This window comes from Aythya ferina (assembly GCF_964211825.1).
Source record: "Aythya ferina genome assembly, chromosome: Z".
NCBI classification, from domain to species: Eukaryota; Metazoa; Chordata; class Aves; order Anseriformes; family Anatidae; genus Aythya; species Aythya ferina.
Genome location: NC_140299.1, coordinates 8552834 through 8577262, shown reverse-complemented (window position 1 = coordinate 8577262; position 24429 = coordinate 8552834). Strand labels below are relative to the sequence as shown.

Below are 24429 nucleotides of genomic sequence, written 5' to 3'. Positions count from 1 at the left end.
CATGGCATTGCTGAATGATCCCACCACTGAAAACAGCAACTTGCTATCGTAGTCAAGTTTATTCCTTCTGTAAATCTCAAGTTGCTCGTTGCTCTGGGTGCTTCCGTCAACCATTGCCATTTCCCAATCTTAAATTTTGCTGGTTATTTTCCTAGAGATATTTAAGTGACTGCAGTTGCCAAGACAACTGCTTTATCAACACCAGCACCTCAGCTCATCTATCTTGGGCTTCCCTTCAGTTCACCATGACTTCTAGGAAATCAGCTGCCAGAAGCAGTTGTTTTGAAGTTTGTCTTTTTCTTTTTTAAGCTTTTATTAGCTTTTAAGATCTTCTGTCCTAAGAAACTCAACTTCCTTTAATAGGAACTTCTCCTCTTCTGTAGAAAGAGATTTGTTTCAATTATACCCTCAGAAGAAAGGCTTCCTTTAAAGCTCGAAGTCTGATACCTTAAATTCCAGGGCACTGAGGTGATGAAGGAGAAGATATGATCACAGAGGTACACATCCAAACCAAGTTTATGCATGCCTGTGCTGTCACTTCCAATAATTTACTTAAGTCTCATTCTATTTTGTTTTCTGTTACCATGAGAAGCAGAGAGTGACTCAATATTTGTTAGAATACTTATCAAACTCAACTAGGCCTTTGAATCCACACACCCATATATGTGTATTTATACTTAAACATCACAGAACTTCCACCGTGAAACTAATAAGGGAGTTACAGGCACATTTTAACGAGGAAAGGTCTACACAGTCACTGCCGGCCTCTGGTCCCCAGGTAACCACGGAAGACTTTGGCCAGGTCTGCTGAGCTCAGCCTGCAGCCAAGGCCTCAGGAGACACCGCTCACTTCCTAAAAGCTTCACAAAAGTAAAAGTAGGGAAATAAGACCCTGAAGTGCTCCACTTCCCCCAGTTCATCTGTGTTAGACATGAGAAAGAAAGTATCACTGGGTCACTTGCAGTATCTTGTATCAGAATGCACATCTTGTAACACCAAAAGGATCAGCAGGAGCAGGTTAAGTTCTCCTGCCAACAAACCCACCAGCACGTTGGTACCACCACCACTCGGAGCAATACTAGGCAGCCTCTCGGCTTTACTAGGCCATCGTTGCTGCAATTCACACACAGATTTACAGCTGCAACTGAACGAGCCTCCCACCAGCGAGCCCGGACACCGGTGGCTGTTTAGCCATGGCAACGTGGGATTAGGCACGGGCTGCAAAACCAACTCATAAGCTGGGTCACTTCACAACTGGTATTAAATATCGAGCTGTTGCTACCAGACCACTGCGGTGCTTGAGACGGGTTGAATATGCCGTTGCTGCAATGCAGACGTACTTAAACGCTATAAAATGATCTCAACGGTTTAATACTGCAAGCCTTGGTTATTTGCCATGGTTGAAACAGTGTTAATGGAGAAAGCACCACGCTTTTCCTCTCACCTATTAATATAAAATTAACAAAATTAGAACAGGAAAGTACTTTATACTCTGCCCGAACCTCAAGCTCCACTGCAATCACATTAAGCTACAGTCAAACATTATTTTGGTGAATACGTGTAATAAGACAGCACTTATCAATACATTCAAAATTAAAGTGAAGAAGCCTTTAGCAGTTAGAAACACCAGCTTTCTTTATAAAAGGAAAGGTACCTGCAGGTCAGTTGTGCTGTAGTTTTCTATTTAAAGTGCTTACTAAGTGTAGAATTTGGCTTTCTGCCCATGTGTTTTAAGCTCAGTGTTGTGGCATAGCCTGGGTAATTGCACTTTGGGTGACAAGCATAACAGAACTCAGAGGCATGTCAATAATACACTTTAAACCTTGTCTTAACTTACTAGAACCAAATCTTGCTCTGCAAACACACCAGGTCCACAAAGCAAAGCACCAAGCTGCTCCCCTGGCCATGCTACAGAGCCATGAGCTGCTTCACACTTCCACACTTGACACAAATCCTGCGTGCCGGTTTCACTATGCTGAGAGGCTTTATTTTGAACCTAATCTTCAAAGCACAGGAGAGAAGACCTGGGGTGGTTGTAGTAGAAGAGCACAGGAGCTGGAACAATTAAGACAGTACAAGACAGAAATCCCAGAGGTGGGAAATGAAAAAGCTGGGTAGCTCTGAAATCAGTGCAGATCCCTCTGACATTTGAAGCGACGAGGCAGCCAAGGAATAGCTGTGTCTCCTCCAACATTCAGAAGTTTACCCAGATTATCTCCCAATACACTGTTTCTGAGAATTATTTGTGAAGCCTGCATAGCATAAGTCTCCCCCAGCAAGCCTACATGCCCAGGCCTTGACGGCTTTCTCTTCAACACCAGGAATGTCCCCCTCCTCCCCCAGGTTAAGTTACACAACCCCAGCTTTATTTTTGCTCTTAGAGAATTGCTACAGCTGCCTCATGGACAAAGTCTGTGCAGAGGAGTGTGACTTGTCAGTACATCAGGATCTGTGCTGGGGCGCTTCAGAAAACTGCTCAGTTTTTTTTTTTTTTTTTTTAATTCTTTTTTTAAACCAGGAATAAGTTCTTATTCCAAAAATCCCTTTGCTTTTGTGCTTAAGTAGCCTGAAAGCTATTTACTTGACAATTTCTTCAGCTATTCCAAATTTAAATACTGTACTTGTAAACATACAAGTTGAATTTGTTTTGGAAGAAAGCTTTCCCATGTGCTATTTATAAAAAGCAAAACGCTTTCTACCTACAGATTTAGTCAACTATGCTATTATAAGATATAACCATTTTATATAAAAATGCTAATTTACCCAGGATCATGCATACAAACCCATTACTGATAAGAGACTTGGTCCATATTCTATTCACTAAATTATACTGCCTCTTACTGTTGTCAAGGAACACTTTGGCCCTACCTTACAAAACTACACAGAACCCCAACACTTCTAAATAACTCTTCCAGTCCTAGCCCCACAGCCTTCAGAAGAGCACTCCTTACAGTCCTCAACAGATCTAAACTAAGCATTGTATCGTCTCTTTCATCCTGTTTGTGCAGTACCCACAGACTGTTCTCGACAAGTGCCATGCTTCACCCACACAAAAGGCCTAACAGAGGATGAATTCTGGACTGTGCATCTCTTTCACCCAGTCCGACACCAGATTGTTGCCATTCACATTCAGAGTTAAGTGTGACACAGCAGTATTTAATAGCTGTACTAAAAAAAGGCTCCACACGACAGGTACTGAAGAAGGCCTGCTGTCTGCTACCTAGCAGAAGACAATGCTTGGATGGCCATAGGAGCATCTAGTAACAGACACAAAGCCTTCCCAAAAGGAAGCAGCTCATCTCCCACAACTTTTTTATTTCAAGTTGGCATCTAGTCATCATTAATATAGCAAATTATTATCTAACCATGGATTAACAGTAGGCTTTAGGCTCCGCCTAAATTTTCTCGTCCTCAGTTTGACTGCATTACCACAGCTGCACAAGTAAGGTATTGCAACCAAGTAGTTTAACATAACTGAAGTCCTTTCCAATCATAAGGATTCTTCTTCCCAGTGCCACATTTATGCTCTTCTGCCATAGAATATTCTTATATATATATATGTATATATTTTTATATATATATATAAACAAATATATATGTATATATTTGTATGGAGAGGTAAGTTAAAATTACAAAAATAGACAAAAATGCTATCTACTCCGAGTTTGATCCAAGAAAGACACAGTTAACTATTGCTCTTTCTAGAGTACAGAAGGCATTGATTTATACTCAAGTAAAGGAAAGGAAGAAAAACTCTAAAACTTATCAATACTCCCACCTATAATTCCTGCTGAACAATACAGCTAGATCACAAATAAACCTGTGCATGCAGGAATCTGAGATATAATCGATGCAGATTCTAACACCTGAAGAGTTTTGTCCTGTCCACCAACCTCCACTCAGAACTCTGCTAGACTTGCTGAAGTATTGCACACAGGTTCCCCCTAACATCACCAGCAAACTTGTTTTTGTTTTAATAGCAGAAATTAGCCACCTTTGAAGTCTTGATTAGAGTAGGCAGGTCAAAAATACTTCACTGCTCTCTTGGAAATAGGTGAAAGTCATCCACGTTCTTAAAGCTGATAGCTGCAGAGGGAAAGATGAAACAGAACAAGGCTAGGACACCAGGAGCTCTAATCAGGTCACACGTGGTGGCCTTATGTCAGCTCTCAGTCATGCCCCGAAGTTCAGCCAGCCCAGTACAGGGAATGAGACGAAGGAGGTGGGAGACACTTGGGATAGGCCTGGATCCCCAAATACCCCAAGACAGATAAAAATCAGCCTGACAGCATCATAGTGATAAGTCTTTTGTAGCCAAGCACACCCAGATGCCTCTGCCATTGAGCAGATCTGACATATTAACACAGCGTTTCCTACCTGGACAGCAAGGAAGACTTCAAGCATATACCAAAAACTGTTGAGAAAATCCTTATGTGATGTTTCATTGCATCCCTGTCAGGCCTGAGAACAGGCAATGCCATGCTCTGGGATGGCTACAAACAGCCCTGAGCCCAACCTGGCCTGCCTCACCGCTCAGCAACATGCCTGCACCAGCCTGCTTAGCTGCAGCCTCTCCATGGATGTTCCTATTAAGCAGCACAGCTTTGCTGACTGCCAGCATGCTACTGATTTATCCCTTGAAGGCCAAATATGGTCCCCAGTTGAAAAGCCCCAGCAGAAGCATATTGCTCACAACACAGAAATGAACTGAACATCTACATACTTAGTAGGCACCGGATAATCTTACAACTTGGAGAAAAAGTTCAGTTTGAACAAGCTGAACATTAAGCAGTCTGCTTCAAATCAGTGAAATCCGAATATTACCTCTAACAGCACTAGAAGCCAGACTTATTCCATAACATCCAGGAGAAAGTGGCCAAGACCAGCAACCTATTGATCTCATCTCTCATCAGTAGTAGCCAATACAACTACAACCTCCTTCCAGCTGGAGAATAGCCATAGGTATACAGGTCCAAGACGCAAACTGTGCTGTTACTGACACTCGAAATGGAGCTCCAGAGTGACTTTCTGCAATGACCCCGAATAGGCTGGTGTTTAGCTCCTGACAAGCTTACCCATAATCCTCTGAGGATCAAAACAAACTTTATTAATGAATTTTGAAAAAGAATCCAGCCCATTTCACAGTGTAAAAGCCAGATGTTTGGTCTGAAGTCTATCTTACCTATCCAGCTTCCCCTAGTAGTGCCACTATCACCATAATTCAGGCCAAAGGCAGACAAGCTTCTTCCACAGAAATGGAAGACTGCTCCCAGCAGGAAAAAAAAAAAAAAAAAAAAAAAAAAAAAAATCAGTTAAACTTCACAGAAAGCATATTAGTCAAATTTTGAAGCACATAAGCCTTCAGGTTTCTGGCAGTCATTGAAAAATGGAAATCATTCCATATGTTGGTCTCAAAGCTTTCATTTTTATATGCTTCATACAGCAATATAAAATGCCTAATTTCATTTAGAAGTTCACTAGTCTTTCATAAGGGAAGTGACAACAGGTCCTCTATAGAGGATTGTTTAAACATGACTGGGGTTGACTCAAGAAACAGCTACTTGACACTTACAGAATTATACAGGAGAAGAAATGTTACTGTCATTCACAGAATTTTAACACGTAAGCTTTCAAGAAGAGTTGAGCCTCAATGCCTTTTTTGCTTAGCATTTTGAATAACTTATGGCCACAATATGCATTACTGCCAGAAAGCCATAAAAAGGCAGATCCAACAAAAGTGGCAATATCACAAAGAACAGACAAGACTTCCTAACTTAACTAAGAAGCACCACGCATCTGAAACATTTGGGCATTTTGTTACTGCATGAATGAAAAATTAGAAGGGATTTAGATAATAGCTACAAGACACCTCAAAGGTCCAGAAGAGATGTTAACCTCTCAAGTTATCCTGCTTAGTGCACTACCAAAAGGCATTCAGCTACTAAGTGGGGGTACGGTTACTATTCTGCAAGAGAAATAATCAGGAGCACCAGGATGAAATTCAGTTTCCTTCAATACACTCTGAGAAGCTTTTTCTTTTAATAAAAGGTGTGTGCTTTTAGAGATGGTTATTCTAGCCAAGATAAGCAACAGTGTAGTTTACATCCGTGAATTAGAAGCATAGGTCAGCGGACTTGACACAAGAACAAATGCACCCACTCTGAACATGCTACGAGTGGCAGCTATGCCACTGCACAGCTCTGTTTTGACAAGGCCAAAGAGTGTGCTGCAAAAGAGAATCTCACTTCAGCCTCTGCCAGTTCTGATGGCAAAAGGCCTCCAGTTGTAGAAGAATATAAGAATAATTTAAAACCAAGAATCTTTGCATAGTGAGCATCTATCACAAAAGAATTGACCCAACAGCCAGTTAAACACCGGTCTTTCCACTATTCCAATACCCTGCTGGCAAAAAGTTTTTCAACTTAACCTTTCCAAAAATTTTGCTACAGTTACCATGAAAATGCACATTTTAAATTCTTTAACCAGGATATGTATCTTAGCTAGGATAAGAGTCACATGGTATCGCTAACATCTCTCCACTGCTATGATTTCAAAGTTGCATCTCTGCAGTAAGAGCCCTTCACTTGAAGCTCTAAATGACCTGTATGAGAACAAAATAGACCAGTGGGAATATCACGTCATGCTTTCAGTACTAACACCTTAAGGAGTAAGGCAGCCTGCCTGCCAGCTCTCTTTGTTAATCACAATGATATCTGAAAGCATGATTCACTTACAATAGCCCCTGCATGATCCCCTTGTTCCCCCATGTGATATCCTCAACTTAAAAAAAAAAAAAAAAAAAAAAAAAAAAGTAAGTTTCAGAAAGTCCTGGTTACATTACAACTCAAGCAGAGATCCCAAAGTATCCTACTCATAACCTAATTCAGTAGCTTTACCATTTTCCTCCATTTTGGTCAAATCCAAATGCATTTCAATTATTTTAGAAAGTCAGGCTCGTTATTGCTGCTACTGCTGCTTCAGGGGAAGGCACACAAGGTCACTGTTAGGACCACTGAACTGGTCTGGTTGGACTGGACATTCTCAGTAAGCAGCTACTGCTAAAGCTTAGTGAGATTAACAGCAATTCCTCTGACTGATATTGCTGGACAAAAACGAAGTACTAGAACTGTGGAAGCAGCAAGCTAATTTTGTGAATACTCATATGTCTGTGCATGTACATCTGATCACACATAGCCCAAATTATACATAATAAAGCCTCTTGTCCATCCACAACACCGTCCATCTGTAACTTGGTTATACTTCCATATGCAAGTCAGTCGCATTCAAGTTCATCAGCAAGCCTCCACCATTTAGTCCACACCATTCATTATCATGAATACCTGAGGACAGCCAAAAACCACAGAGCCAAACTGCATGTCAAAAACGCCTGAGTTAGAGTTCAACAAACAGTTTTTTCTGGCATTTCCTACTTTCCAGATAGGAAATGAGCATCATGCAGTAGGTTTAAAATGCTACTAAAAAGGAGATAATCCGTGTGAATCTATCTCCCTGTAAGATAGTGGGCAGCGTAAGCGTGACTTAGAAACAGCAAGGTAAGAACATGCTTGAGCTTTGGAGAGTTACAGAAGTTGTCTCACACTCAAACACCCATCACACAGTGTCACTGCATACTGGAGAACTTAAGGGTTTAACAGCTGAACAAAAAATTAAGACTACACTTAACACTATAAAATCAAGAACTTCCACTAATTCCCAGAATATTAACCAAACCTAAAAGTACCTATATGCTTTTAATTACTCCCTTGAACAGACTGGCAAGAACTTTTCAGAGGCACAGTTCTTTGAACTGCTACCCAAGAAAAAGATCATGTTGTATTTTACCTTGTCTGAGGATCACTCTGTGCAAACTCATGGAAATAGAGCCAAACAATGGAAAAAAATTGCAAGCCAACAGTACTCAATCTTTCCAAGTGGAAAGCTTTCCATTTTCAGTCTAATGGCAGAGGTGGGCTGTGCCACAGCTTTTCCTCTTGCCATACAGCAGTGCCTAATTGCACGTATGCCTGTATTTTCAGGTAGCAAGAGATTGGCAAATCATTATCTGCCTTCAGAGCATATACAAGAATCCCACCTGGCTGAGAAAAGCCCTAGGGGAAGAACTAGGAGCTGGCTGCCATCATTACCTTGCCTGCTGCCTCCTGAGGAGAGGCAGCTGCCCTGAAGAAAGTGGTCTGGAGGGGTCTGTGCAGCCCACAGGTGTAGCCTGCCAAAAATCTACATGCAACAGCACAGCAAGAGTCAGTCAGGCACTTCTTAGGCCTTTGAGCCAGAGATCATAACTGTGCTTAGTGTCAGTGAACCAGCATCAGGAGCAGCATCTTCCCTCCCTGTTTGCAGATAGCTTAGCTGTTCTTCCACTTCGGGGACCGCCAGCTCCACATGGGAGCTCTTGAGACCTGCAGCAGCAGTTCCACGTTCTGTTTGTAAGCAGTTCCTTGCCCCTTAGTTGCAAACCTCTGCTTATTAGCATCAATGATACCTAAAGGCAATAAAAATTGAAAATTAAGTGCATGGCGAGAAATTCTCTAGGATCTTGCAATTCAGAGGCTTGTAGAAGTCAGCTTTTGTGCAGACAGTACCACACATTTTTTTCTTGGCATCAAGTAATATTTTTGTGAAGTTAGAATTATGTAACTGGTAGAACATTTAAATGATCAAGAAATTTCTATTTGCTTAATTTCAAGCTTTCTGGGCACTGGCCTACAGTACCAAATTTTTAAACATGGCACTCATTCTTGCTATCAGACAGGTGAGAGAAAGTTCTGTATTGATCTCCTGCTCTGAAAAAAATTATTCCCACATATTGCAAATTGCTTTGAATTCAAGCAAATCCCTTGGAAGAAGCTGAGATCCAACAATACAGAACTCAGCACATGGTGAAAGACTTACAAAAACCATGGAAAACAATGCCTCAGCCCCCAAATTACTTGAGAAAACTGAGCATAATGCTTGCTTTCCCCCCACACCAGCTTATGTGTCAAGACTTGCTCATTCAAGTAGCAAAAATACCTTCTGAAATAATTTGCCTTAAGAAAAGAACTATCAAACAGCAACTCTAACAATACAGCTAATTTTGCTTGTTTCCTTTCATGTGAGGTATACTCATTTTCATCTACCCAGCCCAAATCACCTCTGAAGGAGCTTTTAATATTGACTCTTGCTCTACATTAAACATGCCTCTCGACACAGCATACTTGGTCAAACTGTGCTATTAGGCAGTGCTACGTGATTAATAGGAAATTTTACAAACAGAAACTTTGTTACCTGCACATTCACCGAGGGGTTTGCTCACGGCCTAAGCAGAACACTATTCAACTATGAAATGAGAAAACTTGCATTTCTAAAAGACAAAAGTTGTGCTGCACAGGTACAACTGCAGCAAACGTACAAAGCTTTAAGTAAGCCACCAGGAAGCATGTCCTAATAGTCCTGCTACTGTCCTGAGAGCATCACTTTACTAAAACACTCAGTAGTTTCAGTCCCCAGGCTTTGAAGGCTCAAGCATTAAAGTATGACATTGATTTCAAAGCAGACTGAGGGACACATTACCCAGAGACCAACTGGCAATTGATATGGCAAAAGTTTCACCATACAGAAGCCTCAGCCACTGATATCTATCACAACTAGCACCTATCACCACCAGACTGCAGCTTAATAATTTCTGTTGTACTGCTTAAATGCAGCAAATGTGGAAAAAAAGTGACTTGAGGTGGCACAAACAAACTGTTTACACACAGTTCTGCAGACTACAGTGCAATCTGCTCCTCCACTACACAGTTATTGTCTGCAAAGCCAGAGGAACATATTCTCATAATTTCAAGAGCAATTCACATCTAGTGCACAGCTCAAGAGCCTGATACAGAGATCTGTTCCATCACACCACGTTCTCCCCAGCTGAAGAAACAACTCCATCTATGACCTGGCAGGAAATGTTTTATTCTGAGAAGTCTTCCCTTTGTCATTCAAAAAAAACTCAACAGCTGAGTCAGCTGTGAGGAAATCATACCTTAAATACCCTAGGTCTACCCACCTCTCTCCTTTAAGCAAGTTCTGGATAAGTCATGGACCAAAAATTAAGTTCACCTATTGCAATCAAGTACCTGTAGCCCAATACAATCAACTTAGGCCAGAATGCTGGCAGAAACTTTGGTCAGACAACTGACAGGCAACTCCTTGCTGACAGGAACTGCTGGACAGATATTTGCTCTCATCCTGGGACCTCTTTGCAGGACTTAACATCACTGACTACGTGATGCTGTTGTCTCCCCAGCAGGGAACGAGAGGTAACCGGTGCACAAGACAGCTTAACTCCTTCCTTGAGGGTGGTAATCTGGAATTCAAGCAAAGGGTTGCCCAAAATGTTATTCACAGTCAGTAGCCACAGAAAGTCACTAAATAAGCCAGAGAGTGATGAGGAGAAGATAGCCATGTAGACATGCCTGGACTCATGACACAGCCTCTGCCGCAGATGTGCGCCTTCAGCTAACTGCATAATGGGGACAAGAGGTTCAGGACTGCTCTGTCCCACGCCAAGCTCCATCTGAAACAGTCGTTTGCAAAAGCTCCTACCCTACTCCTCCAGCCGAGAGGTCCTGAACTACAAAGATCTGCAGCAGAACTAAGCAGGATAGGGTAGTTGATGATATAAGCTTAGCAAAGATAGGTTGTTGAAGTTTTCAGAAGTCACTGGTTTTATTATGGCCTGCACTAAGGTACTGGTATTTTAAAAGCACTAAGCAGGGCATGTTTTCTCCTCAATTTTATCAAATGATACAGTTGCTGGATTGACAACTGAAACCAGAGTCGGTTGAAATGTTAGACCAGCTTTGAACAGCAGTAGCTCCTCTCAAAGAGGTGCAGAGAGAGCACTTCGCTCATTTCAGTGTATTCAGCTAGTCCAACAATCCATAGAGAAAGGTCGTATTTCTCCAAGAATAAATGAGGTGCCAAAAGCTGATGTTACCAGTTCTGAAAGCTTCATGACCATGAATCAAGCATTTGTATTCCCAATCAAGCATCGCTAACACTTCCTTTATTAAAGTCACTTTAAATGCAGGTGTTCCTCAAAATATCTGCACTTAACCAAAATATTTTGTACTTTTCTTCCAGCCCCTGGCCTCGAACTACACCTCAAGCAAGTGGAAGAAAATTGTCAAACCCTCACTGCCATGGAATTCTACACAATTACACAATGTAAGTTTTTATTTTTACTATTATTTCAAATTCTACTTGCCTAATCTTAGAAAACTAAAAATGTAGAACAGGATAAAGTAAGATATTTAATTTATCAAGCCAAGAAGCCTTAAAGATAGATCAGATACTGATTTGAAGTAGCATTCACCTCAAATATATGAGTATGTCATGAAGTTAACCCTACCAAACAAAGTTTCAGTCTTACCAGTCTTATCTCTAAAATGTTCACTAAGCCAAGCCTAACATATCCTAAGGTTTACCTTAAAGGCTCAATACCAAGAAAAGTCAGGAACTTCACAATCAGGACAACAGGAGTCCTTCTCTCTTGGGAGAAAATATGGGTCTAAAGACTGCTTTTTGAGGAACTGAGAATTTAGGATGTTACCAAAACAAAACAACCAGGCATGGTTCCTCATAGAGAAGACATCAGGAACTCCATAGGACAGGCTCTGGTCACACTGCCTGAAGGGAATTCTCTGCTGCAGAGGGGATGGAGGCATCATGAGACCTCCCACTCTCAAATAGGAGAATAATTTAGAGGAAGGGCCCTACATACAGATCAGGGACACCAAACAGCAGAAGAGCCATCGCAGTCACAGTTCTGGGGTAAGATAACACCGGCACTCATGCCAAGATCTGCACGTGCTAGAGGCACATCCTCAAGACATTTCACTGGCTGCTTCAGCTTTCTTTCCAAGAACAATTACAAACGCATGGACCAGGCGACTCCTAAACTATTTTGACGCCTTTGTGATGTCTCTGAAAAAAATGATGACTAATCCAAGTGCAGGAAGAGGTGGCCAGTCCATTCCGATGTAGAAATGGCCCAGTTACCAATCCAGGACTGCAGGGACTTCCTGACAAAGTAATAATGGAGGTGAGTCTAAGAATATACATATCACACCTACATGAGTAAGCCAGCCAACTCATTACAAAAGGAAAGCCTCGTGCCAAAACCTTCCCTTCCTTCCAAACAATGAGGCCGAACTGAACGTGACTCAAATCCATTATTCCCCAAGCTACAGGTTATTTTGGTTTTGTGGGACAGAGTGCTTAAACCCTGGTCCAGAGAGGCCAAGAGGCACCGAAGATGCACGTTAGCCAAGCAAAGAGATCCCCCGAGCTTTTGTTTGGTTTGACAGAAGCCAAAGGGCTGGCTGGCAGGACAGGGAAGATGTCAAAGGTACTGCTAAATCGGTAGCTCCTGGGAGATAGGACCTGAAGGTGACATGGTTTTGCCAGAGCCCAAGTGGCCACAAAGTGCAGAGAGATGCCCAGCACAACACATCCTGCGCTTCACCAAAGGCTTTTGTTTCTTTTAAGGAAAACGTGCCGGCCTCCTTTAACTCCTGTTCCTCTCGGGCGAGGAGGTGCCAGATTTCTCGCCTTCTGCATTTACAAGAGGGGAAATGACAACCACCAAAGTTTTTTTGGGCTCACAGGAAGGTCGAGAGGAATTGAAAGCGGTTATCTACCTTCACCCACGGAGCGCTGCCGTGGCCCTCCGAGGGCCGGCCTCTGAAGTTTGGGGAGGGAAGGGCGGACAACCAGAGGGGACAAAACCACCCCAAAACCCCAAGGCAGAGCGCTGCAGCCACACCAAGCCCCGACAACAACAACACAGCCCGGCACCCCCAGCCCACCCCTACGGCGACCATGGTGGTGGTGGTGGTGGTGGGGGGGCTTTAAGTAAAAACACAGCGAGTGGGTTAAAAATATTGGGGTGGGAAAAAAAAGCAGAAAATCAAGCAAAACAAGGCCGGGAGCTGCGGCTTCGCCCCAAACCCCCCCCCCTCCCCGGGGGCGAGGCCCCGGGCTCGGAGGGCTCCAAGTGACCGCCGGGGGGCGCGGCCCGGCGGGGGGAGGCCGGGACCCGCCGGCGGCGACAAAGAGGCCGGGGAGGGGAGGGGAGGGACGGGGAGGGCCGGGGCCGGGGCCGGGGCGGCGGTGCCCGAGGTGCCGGGGTCCGGTCGGGCGGCGTACCTTGAAGTACCCCCCCTCGTAGAGGGTGTTGGGCGGCCCGAAGATCGCCACCTCCCAGTTGTAGAGGTCGGACTCGTCCACCAGGGTGATGCGGAAGCCCTCGACCGGCTCCTCCTGCAGCGACTTCAGCTCCAGCATCAGCGCCTTCTGCGAGCTGCTCATCTGCTGCTGGGCCATGGCGCGGCCCCCGCCGCCGCCTCCTCCTCCTCCTCCTCCTCCTCTTCCTCCTGCTGTTGCTGTTGCTGCTGCTGCTCTGCCTCCTGCTCCTGCTGCTGCTGCTGCTCCTTCTCCTCCTGCTGCTGCTGCCGCTGCTGCCGCCCCTGCCCCTGCCGCCCCTGCCCCCGCTGCTCCTGCCCCGCCGCTGCCTCCCCGCTGCCCCCCGCCCCGCCCCGCGCTGCCGGCCCCCGCCGCCGCCACTTCCTTTTGTGACGGCGCCCGCTCGGCGCTGACCTCAGCGCGCCGCGACACGCCCCCTGCCCCGCGTGGCCACGCCCACCCCCCCCCCACGTGGCCACGCCCACTCCTCCCTTACAGCCACGCCGCGCTCCCCTCTAACCACGCCCACACCCCTCGTGTAACCACGCCCACATCGGTGTAACCACGCCCGTCAATGTGTAACCACGCCCGCTCCCCGTGTAACCACGCCCACCCCCTGCGTAGCCACGCCCTCTCTCCTCATAGCCACCCCTTCCCGCGGCTCTCACGCCCGCTCCCCGCGTAGCCCCGCCCCGCTCCTTTAGCCACGCCCCCGCCCTCATTCTTAAAGGGACAGCACCCCCCCCCCCCCCCCGCTCCTCTCGCCCCTGCTCCCCCCCCAGTATGGCCGCCATGTTCTCGGTGGTGGCTGCTGGAGGGGGAGGGAGGAGCAGGAGCCGGGGTGGGGGGGGGGAGGGGAGGTGTTTTCCTACAGAGTCTGGTGTGCACAGAGGTTGTTTTGGGAAGCGGCCAAGTCTGTCCCAGCACCCCATAGCAATCCATAAACACCCAATGGTGATATCAGAGCTATGCTCCCATAGACATCAGTGCTGTTTACACAAAGCTCCACAGGTGCATGAGGTGCCACGGCCAGAAAGTAGCTGGGTTCCTTCCTCCCATCCTCCCCAGGAGCAAAGACACCCCCAGGGGCACGGCGGTGCCCACCACAGCTCCACATGCGGTGCTGTGAACTCAAAATCAAGGTGAAGACCTCAGACGGTGCCTGCGAGCTCGTGTCCCTTAGCAAGCCTTTATGGAATCAGAGAACAAAGCGATGATCCAGAAGGAGGACAAGCAGCACAGCACCACTGCAGATGGCACGAGTCTGGGTCTCGCTTCTGGAAGTGTTAATGCACGCACCTGCCCGTCAGCATATGGGGCCACTCAGCTGCTTGCAGCGTGCCTGGCACGGGCGCACGTGTGAGCTGGAAGTCTTTCTCCGGCCAAGACGGGAGAAATAGTGAGGAGGTAACACGGCATCGACAGGGAAAAGTTGATGTGTATTACCAGATACGGAATTAAAGTGGTTCTAACGAGGATAATTTTAATAGTCAAATGCTATAATGAGTTCTGAATTACTTGTAATGTCCCCCAAAACATCGGAGTTACTAGAAGGCTATTTCTGTTCTTTGTGTACTTGTGGTTAAATAAAAACTGTGGATGAAGGAACGTAAAAATCATATAATGATGTAAATGGGTGGCATTGGATTACGTGGAGTCTAGGGATTAAATGGTAAAGGACCTTGAGATGCTGCAATACAGAGAGAGATTGAGGAATGTTTACTTTAGAGATGAGATTAATTAAAAAGATCAAAGCAGTCACAGGAACCAAGAGCAACAGGGCACTCAACAGGGACTGTCCAGAAAGTGGGAACTGGTAACGGGGAATAGTTAACTTCTCTGGACTGTGGGACTCTGTGCTGCAGGATGTTACTCTGTCCAGGACTCGGTCCTTAATCCATTTCTGCTAATCCATCATTCTGCACATGGCAGAGTTTCTTCACCTTGTGGTGGCCAAAGCTCCTTGGACAAACAGCCTAGAGAAGGTGTGCCTGACCACCCCTCCACCCCTGTGTAGCTTCACCCCCTCTGCCTTTCCTCCACCACCACTCGCTGCTTTCCCACCCTGAGGACAGCCCTAGGGGTAACCATTAGACCTGTAGTCCACCTTTTCCAGACCCATGGACTTTCTTGAATGTGTGGGATAGCTGTCACGGATCTGGTGGTGATCTGGGGCAGCCTGTGCTGCAGGTCGACTCTGAAGTCCCCTCCTGGCACTGGGAGCCATGTCTCACTTCCCAGACCGTGGCCCTGGGAGGAGGCAGCATGCTTGCTCCGTACACCAGCTGTTACCAGGACAAATTTGCCATTGTCCCTGTGGCAAGCACAGCTTGCTCCCTTCCCTCCTCCTGCCACTGCTCTCCTTGTACTCCACCACCTCTTCCAGCTCTCCCCAAGGAGGCCCCCATCACCTTCTCCAGAGATGCTCTGTAGCCAGCACTAGTGCCTGGTCCTGAGCCTGTGGCTGTAAAACACTGGCACAGGTTTGCAGAAAGCTGTTTAATTCTGTTCTCACGCCTTCAGCCTGTGGGCTGGACGTCTCGATCACAAACACTTCCACTTTGCTTGCGTGGCTGAGAAGCTGTTTGTTGGAGGAGCTCTGCAGAGGTCAGGCTGTGTCATGCTGGGAATATTTTCTGCCAGGAGCTCAGTCCCATATTATTTACATCTTGGGTTGATGGAGTTAACGTCTTGATGATACGGGATCAGGCTGACTGGCAGGACATGTGGGCCAGGAGCCGAGTGCTCCCTTGGTGGCAGGTGCTTCCATCACTGCTGGCTTTGGCTACCCTTCTTAGTGCCTCAACATCTGGGCCACATCTGGAAGGGCTGCAGGCACGGTGCTCTCAGCAGTGAGAGAAAGCATTTCAGCTCTGCCTGTCACGTCCCATCCATCTGCAACGAGTCTCTGGCTTCATCCCACTTCTTTCCAACCCAACAGCCCCCTCCCAGCTGCCTCATTACTGTTCCCTGCTCCTCAAACCCTATCAGCCCCATTTATGCCTCCGTCCCCACCTCCCAAATGTCCAGGTTTAATGTTATGGACAATATCGTTCTCAAATGACTCAGCGCCCATTTCCAGCCACCCCTCCACATGCCCTGCTCTCATTGCGGATGGGTCCAGGGAAGCACCCAACCTGGAGAGCCACACCGTGCCCTTTCCCACTGATGTTACAGTGCAAGGATTTTCGTGCGCTGCTTCGTTAACACCATTTCCCAGCTTCTGAAGAAATGTGGCTTTGCCCAGAGGACAATATAGGGGTGATCTGAACAGCTGGAGCCAAGCCCTTTTGGGATAGTGCTTGCCCCTATTTCTGTGGTAATTGAAAGAGATTTCCTTGCAGCCAGCCTCCAATGCAGGCTGAACCAACTCAATGGTGGGAAGGATGGGAGAAGCAGAGTTTGTCACCATTCAGGACTTATCTCCACCTGCTGCCTGTCTTGAATGTTAACGAAAGAGGTAATCATGCAAGGCAGAAAGTAAAGAAAACCCTGGTGTATTCAATAGGGCAGGCTGAAAAATTTCCATCAGGCCTGCTTTTAGAGGGAATACTGATTTTTTCTCCCATTTTTTTTTTCTCTTTTACAAAAACATCCACTTATCACAGAAAATAGAACCAATCGAAGAAACGGAGTGTTGGGAAGCCTGGGCACTGCTCTCCCACAGACAGGCACTGCATGCCAGCACATGGGGTTCTCTGTGTGGTATGCTCTGCCTCAAACTTGTTCTCTCTCCATTTTTTTTTTTTTTTTTTCCTGAAGGAACAGCTTTGCTCTTTGGCCTCAGAAAAGGTGAAATAGGGTTTGGTGTAGGGATGTGTGGCTCCAGGAAGGAAGCCTCAGCAGCAGAGGAGAAGGCTACACGTGCCATTAATCCAGCTCCCAGACAAAGAGCTGGTCTCTGTAAACTGGACCTTGGATGCCACTGGTGCCTTAAGTAAATCTGAGATGAAAACTTCTCTTCAAGCCCTTTCTGCTTTGTTCTCATCATCTGTATTTAATATCTCTCTTCCTCTTCTCTTTCCTCCTTCCTAAGCGCTGCATTCATGAACAACGACAAACTGAGAGTTAACTCTGCTTAGCAACAGCAGAAGTCTGCCACGGGAGCTTTGGGAAGGTGAATGCTGCCTCGGTGTCACACTGGAGGGTTACTGCCCTGTGAGCTGGCAGAGAGAGGGGACAAGAGGTGGGAAAAGAGGGCAGGACCCCCCTACGCTGCTCAGATCCCAGGGTGCAATCAACTCGCATGATTTTCTACAGAACTTTATCCCATTTATTTCCTGAGTGGCTCTGAGGATGAGACATCTGCGACTTCCTCCGGGGAACAGGACCAGACTAAGCTAAAACACGAAGCCATCTCCTCTACTGCTGCCTCCTCCCTGCTCTGCTCCTCTGCTTTGGCGAGGCACTGGCAGGGACCCAACTTGGGCTTGAATGCTGTCAGATGGATGCTGTTGTGATAGAGAAGGTCAGGCAGGGGTAGGAGCTCTGCTCTGCTGCCCTAAGAACCACTTGTCATCCCCAGGAGTACTTTGTACCTCAAACCAAGGACTCGAGGACTGTGGGACTTGGAAACAGTGCAGGATGCATGGAGGTCCACCTTGTTGCCTTCCTGCACCATGGCAGTATCCGCTTGTCCTAAGCGGGCCCAGACCAGTGCTTCCAACCAGTGCTTCCTACTGGCTCAACCTGCTCCTTCAAACTCCACAAATTGGGGATCAGCTTGCTTCTAGGCTTGCCTCACCTCCCAGTTATCTTTCTTGCTTTCTTTCTTGTTGTTTTTAGGTCTCCCCTACCCCAACTCGTACCTTGGTTCTTCCAGGTGACTGTGAGTACAAAGAAGACAGTGTGGGGACTAGATTATTTCCTCCATCTCCTCCTTGAAGTGCTGTCAGCTGGTGCAGGTCTCCAGCCGTGCTTCACAGAAAATTTTTCCCCATTAACTCCCCAAGCATCTTGTGAGAGGAATCAATGTGCAATCCTCACCTATATATGGCCTGGGTTCAGAAAACAGGCCGAAGTGCTCAGGGGAAGTGACTGTGAATCTCTGAGGATAAAAGTCTGTCCACAGTTCACCTTTTAGCTCTATTTCACCTAAAAATGGGGCAAACGGATCCTCAGGCAGAACTCATCACAGAGATGAAGAGATGTTTTCAATAGGCAGTCAGCGGCATCTGGGTTAACAGGAGCCTCATGCATCAAAGTAGCCACCAGCAGAGAAATGCAAAGTTTGAAAGATTCAGAACAAAGCAAAGGAAAAATGAAGGGAAGAGAAGGTCTTCAGTACTTTTTTTTTTATCCTATTTGATTTGCCCTTTCTCCTGCTTGTTTAAATTTGAATGGAATAAAGTTGTCTTTTTTTTTTTTTTTTTTTTTTTTTCCCCCTTTCTGGTCTAGTTTGTTCTTTTAAAATGGATGAAGTCCATCACAGGGGTTTGATAAAAGAGTGCCATGAAAATGCCTGCTGCTGCTCTCATTCAGCTGATGAATAAATTATAAGCACATTACAATGCTATTTCAGCTGTGATTCCCGGGCCTGGGGGTGGGTGCGTGTGTGACGGCTGTGACCTTATGCCTGTCAGACAGTGTTCTGCATTTCCAAAGAGTTTGTGTAACCCACTGTTTGGTCATCTTACACCTCCTGTTCTGGGCTTGGTGTGCAGAAATAACTGAGTCTGCTGGACCTTCTGGCTGTGCTGGCAAGTGTTGTGGTCCACAGAGTTCCCTGATCTGATTTCTGCTCTCCCAAGCAGCCATGTGAGGGGTGTGACACTTTGTTGATGGGAATGTAACTGAGGTGTCCATGCGGTTCAGTTTCTGTGCTGGGGGCTGGACTTTTAGGTTCCTTGAGGAAGGACTGACCTTTCCTCCAAGGTGGGTAGCCATCAGACCTGTCTATCCCTGGTCCTGGGGATAAGTGGTCTGGGCTGGGAGAGGAGGGAAAGGGGCCAGAGCCCATGGGGTGGCTGCTTGGTGGGCTCCTGAGTCTGTCAAACCCGACTTCCACCTTCAGAACAGCATCAGTCCCGTGCCTGTGCTGCAGCATGGCAATGCACCCAGTAAGTGCTGGATTTCCCTGCAGTTAATGACCTCTGGTTTCCTTTGCATATATTGTAGCTTTTGCTTGGCCATCCACACTTTGTCAGACGGAGAGCTTGAAGCAAATGGCAGCTGCAGAAGCAGGAGGTGAGAGGGGTGGGTGTGAAGGCACAGAGGGGAAGATGGGGTCATCTTCTGACAGTAGCTCCATGAAAATGCAATGCTAGTCAGGCTTAGCTGAGGATGCACAGCTCAGGTCTTGCCCAGGACCTTTTGGCCTTTTCTTGACTGTTGCCACAATAAATATGAACAGATTCGGAAGAAGGAAAGCAAACTGCAGCATAAGCAACAAGCCCCAGGCACAAGCAGCAGTCTTGGGTGGCTAAATGTCTGAGAGACTCCCTTGGGCACGAAGGTCCAGAGACGGGTCAGGAGGTGTTCCCTTAGAGACTCCACCTCCTAATTCCTAAAATGAGAGGTTTCTCTAAAAAGTGTTTGCAGGGCTCATATGGCAGATGCAGTATCTCACTGGTCTGCACCCATGAGCACACTGTGAGCTCTGGAAAACACTGTGGGGGGTGTGAAGTCCAGCTCAGAAGCATTGGGCTGGACATAGAGGAGGATCATTGCAATGGCCCTGCACGCTGTTCCATGCGTCCATGCGTGGCTGGGAGGAGGCTGAACATTCCCGCAAGAGCCTGAATCACCACCAAGGTAATTAATGCAAATTTCCCAAACAAGCGAACAAGTCTGGAGAAGCCTTGCTGCCTGGCCTGAATGCGCTGAACGGTGCAGTCATCTTCACCCCAGGGCCTGCAGTCCCTTGCAAATCTGGGAAGAGCTTCTAAGGGGTCTGGAAAAGAAATCAACCAGAAAACCACTGGTCTGATCTCACATGGACTAAACCCTCCAGTGCTGTCCACTTGGGAGAGCAGTGCTCATGCAGCCTGATGAGAAGGCCATGAAGGGACAGGGGCCTGATCACAAGCTTGCAAGGACAAGGGCTCAGGAGGCAACAGCTGGAGGTTGAACCCCTGGCCTCACCATCTCCCTTGCACCCCATGTGCCCTATGGTGGCTGGGATATGAGGTGTCTGCCCAACTTTCTCCACCAGCACCTTTGGCTCTTGCAGACCCTGGGGACACCCTTGTGATGTCCCTGCCCTGTTTGTCTGGATGTGGCTGGGGCGCTGAGTCCTACCAAGGACTGAGGACCCTCTCTAAGAGGGTCCTTGGGGGAGCAGTGTGTGGAGCAGAAGGTGGCTGTGCCCTGTAAGTGCATTGCTACCTCACTCCCCATCTACAGCTACCCCCAGGGGCAGGTAAATCTCCTCCAGACTTGTTTTCCTGCCAGGACATTTCCATGAATTACCACCGTGGTTCTCCATCCTACAGCAAACTCTTTGGCTGCACCAACTCCAAGCTCTGGGTGCAGAGTGGGTTTTGCACATCCCATGTTCTTGGCCCACCTAGCACCTCTCAGCATCCTCAGGGTCCCCTGCCTGGCCTGCAGGATGGGTTCTTCTCCATCTCTGAACCTCTGCTGTGGATTCAAGGGCTGGCAGAGTGTGGAAGGAACCAGTGCCAGGATGCATGCCCAATCTGGGCGCTCACCAGGGCCGGTTCCCTCCACGGAAGGCAGAGAAGGCTCTGGTGCTGCCAAAACTATCAGGCTGAGTATTTTACCTCAGACAGCTTTGCTTTTATCTTTGCATGGGTGTCCCAAGGGTGCAGAGGAGGGAGCCAACCCAAGCCTTTGCATCCAGACCCTCATTTCCGCAGCCCAGCTGCTGCAAGCCCCAGTGCCCTTGTTCTTGCCTCTGACGGAGGCTGGGAAGCAGGTGAGAGAGGCCGATGTGTTCCCTCACGCCGCAGGGGAGGCGTTCAGCTGGCTGAGCTGGCTGCAGCCCAGCCCTGGCTGGTCCGCGCTGTCCTTGTCTCTGAGAGCATCGAGGGGCCTCTCCTTGCTCTCGCCCTGGGGAAAATAAAACACCTCTGAATGTACTTGCTGGCTGGCAGGGGGGACCCAAAAAAAGGCAAGCAAACCGAGCTGGGGGGGAAACTGCATCAAGCAGGGGCTGCAAAGAGGGAACCGCGCGGAGCAGCGAGCATCCTGCAGGGACCGAATCCCTCCTGTTGAAAAGAAGCAGCAAAAACACTGCAAAGGGCACACAACTCGGATAAAAGCTTTTCTCCTTCTCAAATGTGCTCTTCTCTTGGCATCCATTTTTAATAGAGCTCCCTCTCTCTCTTTTTTTTTTTTTTTTTTCTTCTTCTTTCTAAGTGCAATGCTGGTGAGCATTGCCAGGGCACTCAGTTCCTTCCCTTGGCAGCACAACACGTGCTCAGCTTCAGAAAAGCAGAGATTTCCCTAGAGTGAGGCATATTTTAATTTACCTGATCAATTATGAGCAACAGAAATTAGAAGGGAGAGTTTGGTAACATCATGCCTCACTTGTCCTTTAATGGGATAAATCTGTTTCTTCCAGAGCCACCCCCAGCTGGGCTTGACGTGGTTATAAGACATTTTGCTCTTTTTGTCTTCATATATGTGAAAATATTGTCCCATTCATTCTCCTGTTTGCTTCTGCCGCCTACCCTCCATTTCATTTACCCTCATCAACATCACGTCTTTCCTATAGTATAAAATATGTATACGTACATGCTTCCCTCATATCCACTTGCTGGATGAAAATTTGTTGTAGCTGTCAAAGCGTCTGATACAAAGGCACAATGAAAATACCTTCCTATTACTCTTAATATTCTAATGATTAATAAATAATAGTAATAAGAGGCATTTGGATTATAACCTCGTGTCCAGGCTTTGACTTCTGCTTAGCCCTCAAGTGCTTGGGCACCTGCACTCAGCTGCTTTGGTAGGTCCCTGCCAACTGAGCTATTCGATTTGATTCAATTCGATTCGATTTGATTCGATTAGATTCATTTCGATTTGTTTCGATTCATTTCAATGTGATTCTATCGTGTTCTGCAGCAGAGGAATGAGAGGGGAGATTTGGAAATTCCCACCGCCAGGTCTCGGGCAGGTCTCCTTTTGCTCTCGCCTTATCTCGCAGCCTTCAGGCTCGGTGTGTCGGCAGCTGGTGCTCTATCAAGGCCCTGCACCGTGTGATTTCCCCCCCTTCCCCTATCTCCAGAGCCTGCCCAAGTGGCTCCCACTGGTGCTATCTCTTCTCCCCACCCTTCGGGAGATGCTTGCAGACCTCTGCAGCCAGATCATGTCCTGGGCCACCCTGTTGTCCTAGCCCTACTGCTGGGGCTTTGCTGGTGCACGAGAGAGTCCTTCATCCCTCGGCATCACTTTGCTCTTCCAGCTCTTCACCGCTTACAGAGCATCTCTCTGTCTGTGTGCTCTGTTTATTTGGAAAGGCTTCCCTTGGTCATCCCCATGGGCTCTATGCCCCATCCAGCCATGCTGGGCTAAGCTCCAGGGCCAGATTCATGCAAGTGGATAACAAACTTATCAGGGCCGACGTGGTGTTTCAGTATTGGGCAACTGGGACCGCTTCACCGCCTGCGGTTACCTGATCCCGGCTCCTCTTACACTACAGGGAGGCATTTGCAATGGCAAGTGGGGAGAGAAGAGAATCACAACCAGCCCCGAAAAAAAATCACCTTCATTTTCTTGGCTATAGAAATGATCCATCAAAACCAGTACCTCTCATCAAAACCTCTCATCATATTCACCTTTGGACCACCATGGAAGGATGTCAGAAGGTGCGATACTTCCCCAGAATAGTTCCCTGACCTCCGACAATTTTTGGTGACTCAGAGTCCCTGAGTCAGTGGTGTCTTTGTATGTAATAGTCTTCAGCAGATTTTTCTCCTGTGAATTTATTTGGTTATTTTTGAAGTTGAGTGAATTTTAAGCATTTGCAACATCCTGTGGCACACAGCTTCCCAGTCTAATGGCCTGTTTGGGTGCAAAGTCATTTCCTTTGGCTTGCTTTGATCCTGCCTCCTACTAGGTTTTTTGATGCCCTTATCCTCATGTTGGAGGAGGTGATGAGCAATTCTTTCCTACCCAAGTGCTTTCTGCCTTTCATTATTTTACAGGCTCTACCATAATGTTTCCCATGCACATTTCTGGGGGACAGGAGAGTCCCATCCTGCACAGCTGTCCCTTCTATGGATGCTGAGACCTTAAGCCATTAGGATCACCTGAAGACAGCTTCCCTTTGGTCTCCATCCCTTTCATGACAAGCACCATGAGTTTCAGGTGCACCTCCATGGATTGTCTAAAAGACAAATCAAAGAAAATGACCCAAAATGAGATGTCACCACCAAGGTGACTTCAAATTGTCCCTTGTCTGTGCTTTATCCCTTGGGTGCTACTGCTGTCCTAAACTTGACTGCATGACTGGGGGAACCCAACTCAATTTGTTTGCTCACACACACAGGACACAAAAAACCCTTGAGTGAGAGCAGAGCACACAGAACAGTGGCACTTGCTGTTCTGGGGGTTTTAGGGTTTCTGTGGGGAACAAGAACCCATGACAAGAGCCTCCACACCCGCAGGACTGCTGCCAACTGTTTCTGCAGAGGCAGAGCTTTCACGCCTGGTGTCTGCTAGCACCTTCTTGTCTGGACCCTCCAGTGGCTAGTAATGAGTTTGGTCCAATTTGGGTCCTTTTCCCAGCTGAGCTGCCTGATCCCACAGAGCACCTCTGAAAGGCCAGCATCTGGGGGTGAAGCTGTCTCCGTGGGTTCAAAGGAACAAGGAGGGATCTGGCAGTGACAGGCAGCGTGGTTGCATCATCTCTGTTTCCGTGGGAAGCGAGAGCAGAATGGGAACTGCGAGGGAGCTGCCTGACTGCCCGTGCCAGCCCTGGCTCAGCTCTCCTGCACCCTGGCAAAGCCTGCCACTGCTCTGCCTCAGTTTCCCCATGGGGTGAACGAGGAGGATGGGGCACAGTGGTCTTGAAGGGCCATTGGGAGCTGGGACAAAGACAAAAAGAACTAGACTGGTTCAATCTGAGCTAGGCATGCAAGTCACCATCATCATCATCACCCTCACCCTGCCAATGTTTTCCCTTCTTGCCCAGGTGGTCCCTTTGCCCTGGCACTGTTCACTCCAGCTCAGCTTTGTTTGCACTTCCTAGCCCCATGACAGCCAGTGCCACTTGAAATGAGGGAAGGA

At 47.3% G+C, this 24429-nt stretch overlaps 1 protein-coding gene across 1 annotated transcript in view; it reads right to left on the bottom strand.

The window, feature by feature from the left end:
* Positions 1-13537, bottom strand: part of LOC311427590 (ubiquitin-conjugating enzyme E2 R2) — a 51309-nt gene extending 37772 nt beyond the window's left edge. Inside the window, exon 1 of the mRNA XM_084505043.1 lies at positions 13198-13537. Coding sequence (XP_084361169.1) covers positions 13198-13374 — 177 coding nt within the window. The 5' untranslated portion in view covers positions 13375-13537. The remainder of the gene's footprint in view (positions 1-13197) is intronic.
* Positions 13538-24429: the final 10892 nt, after the last annotated feature.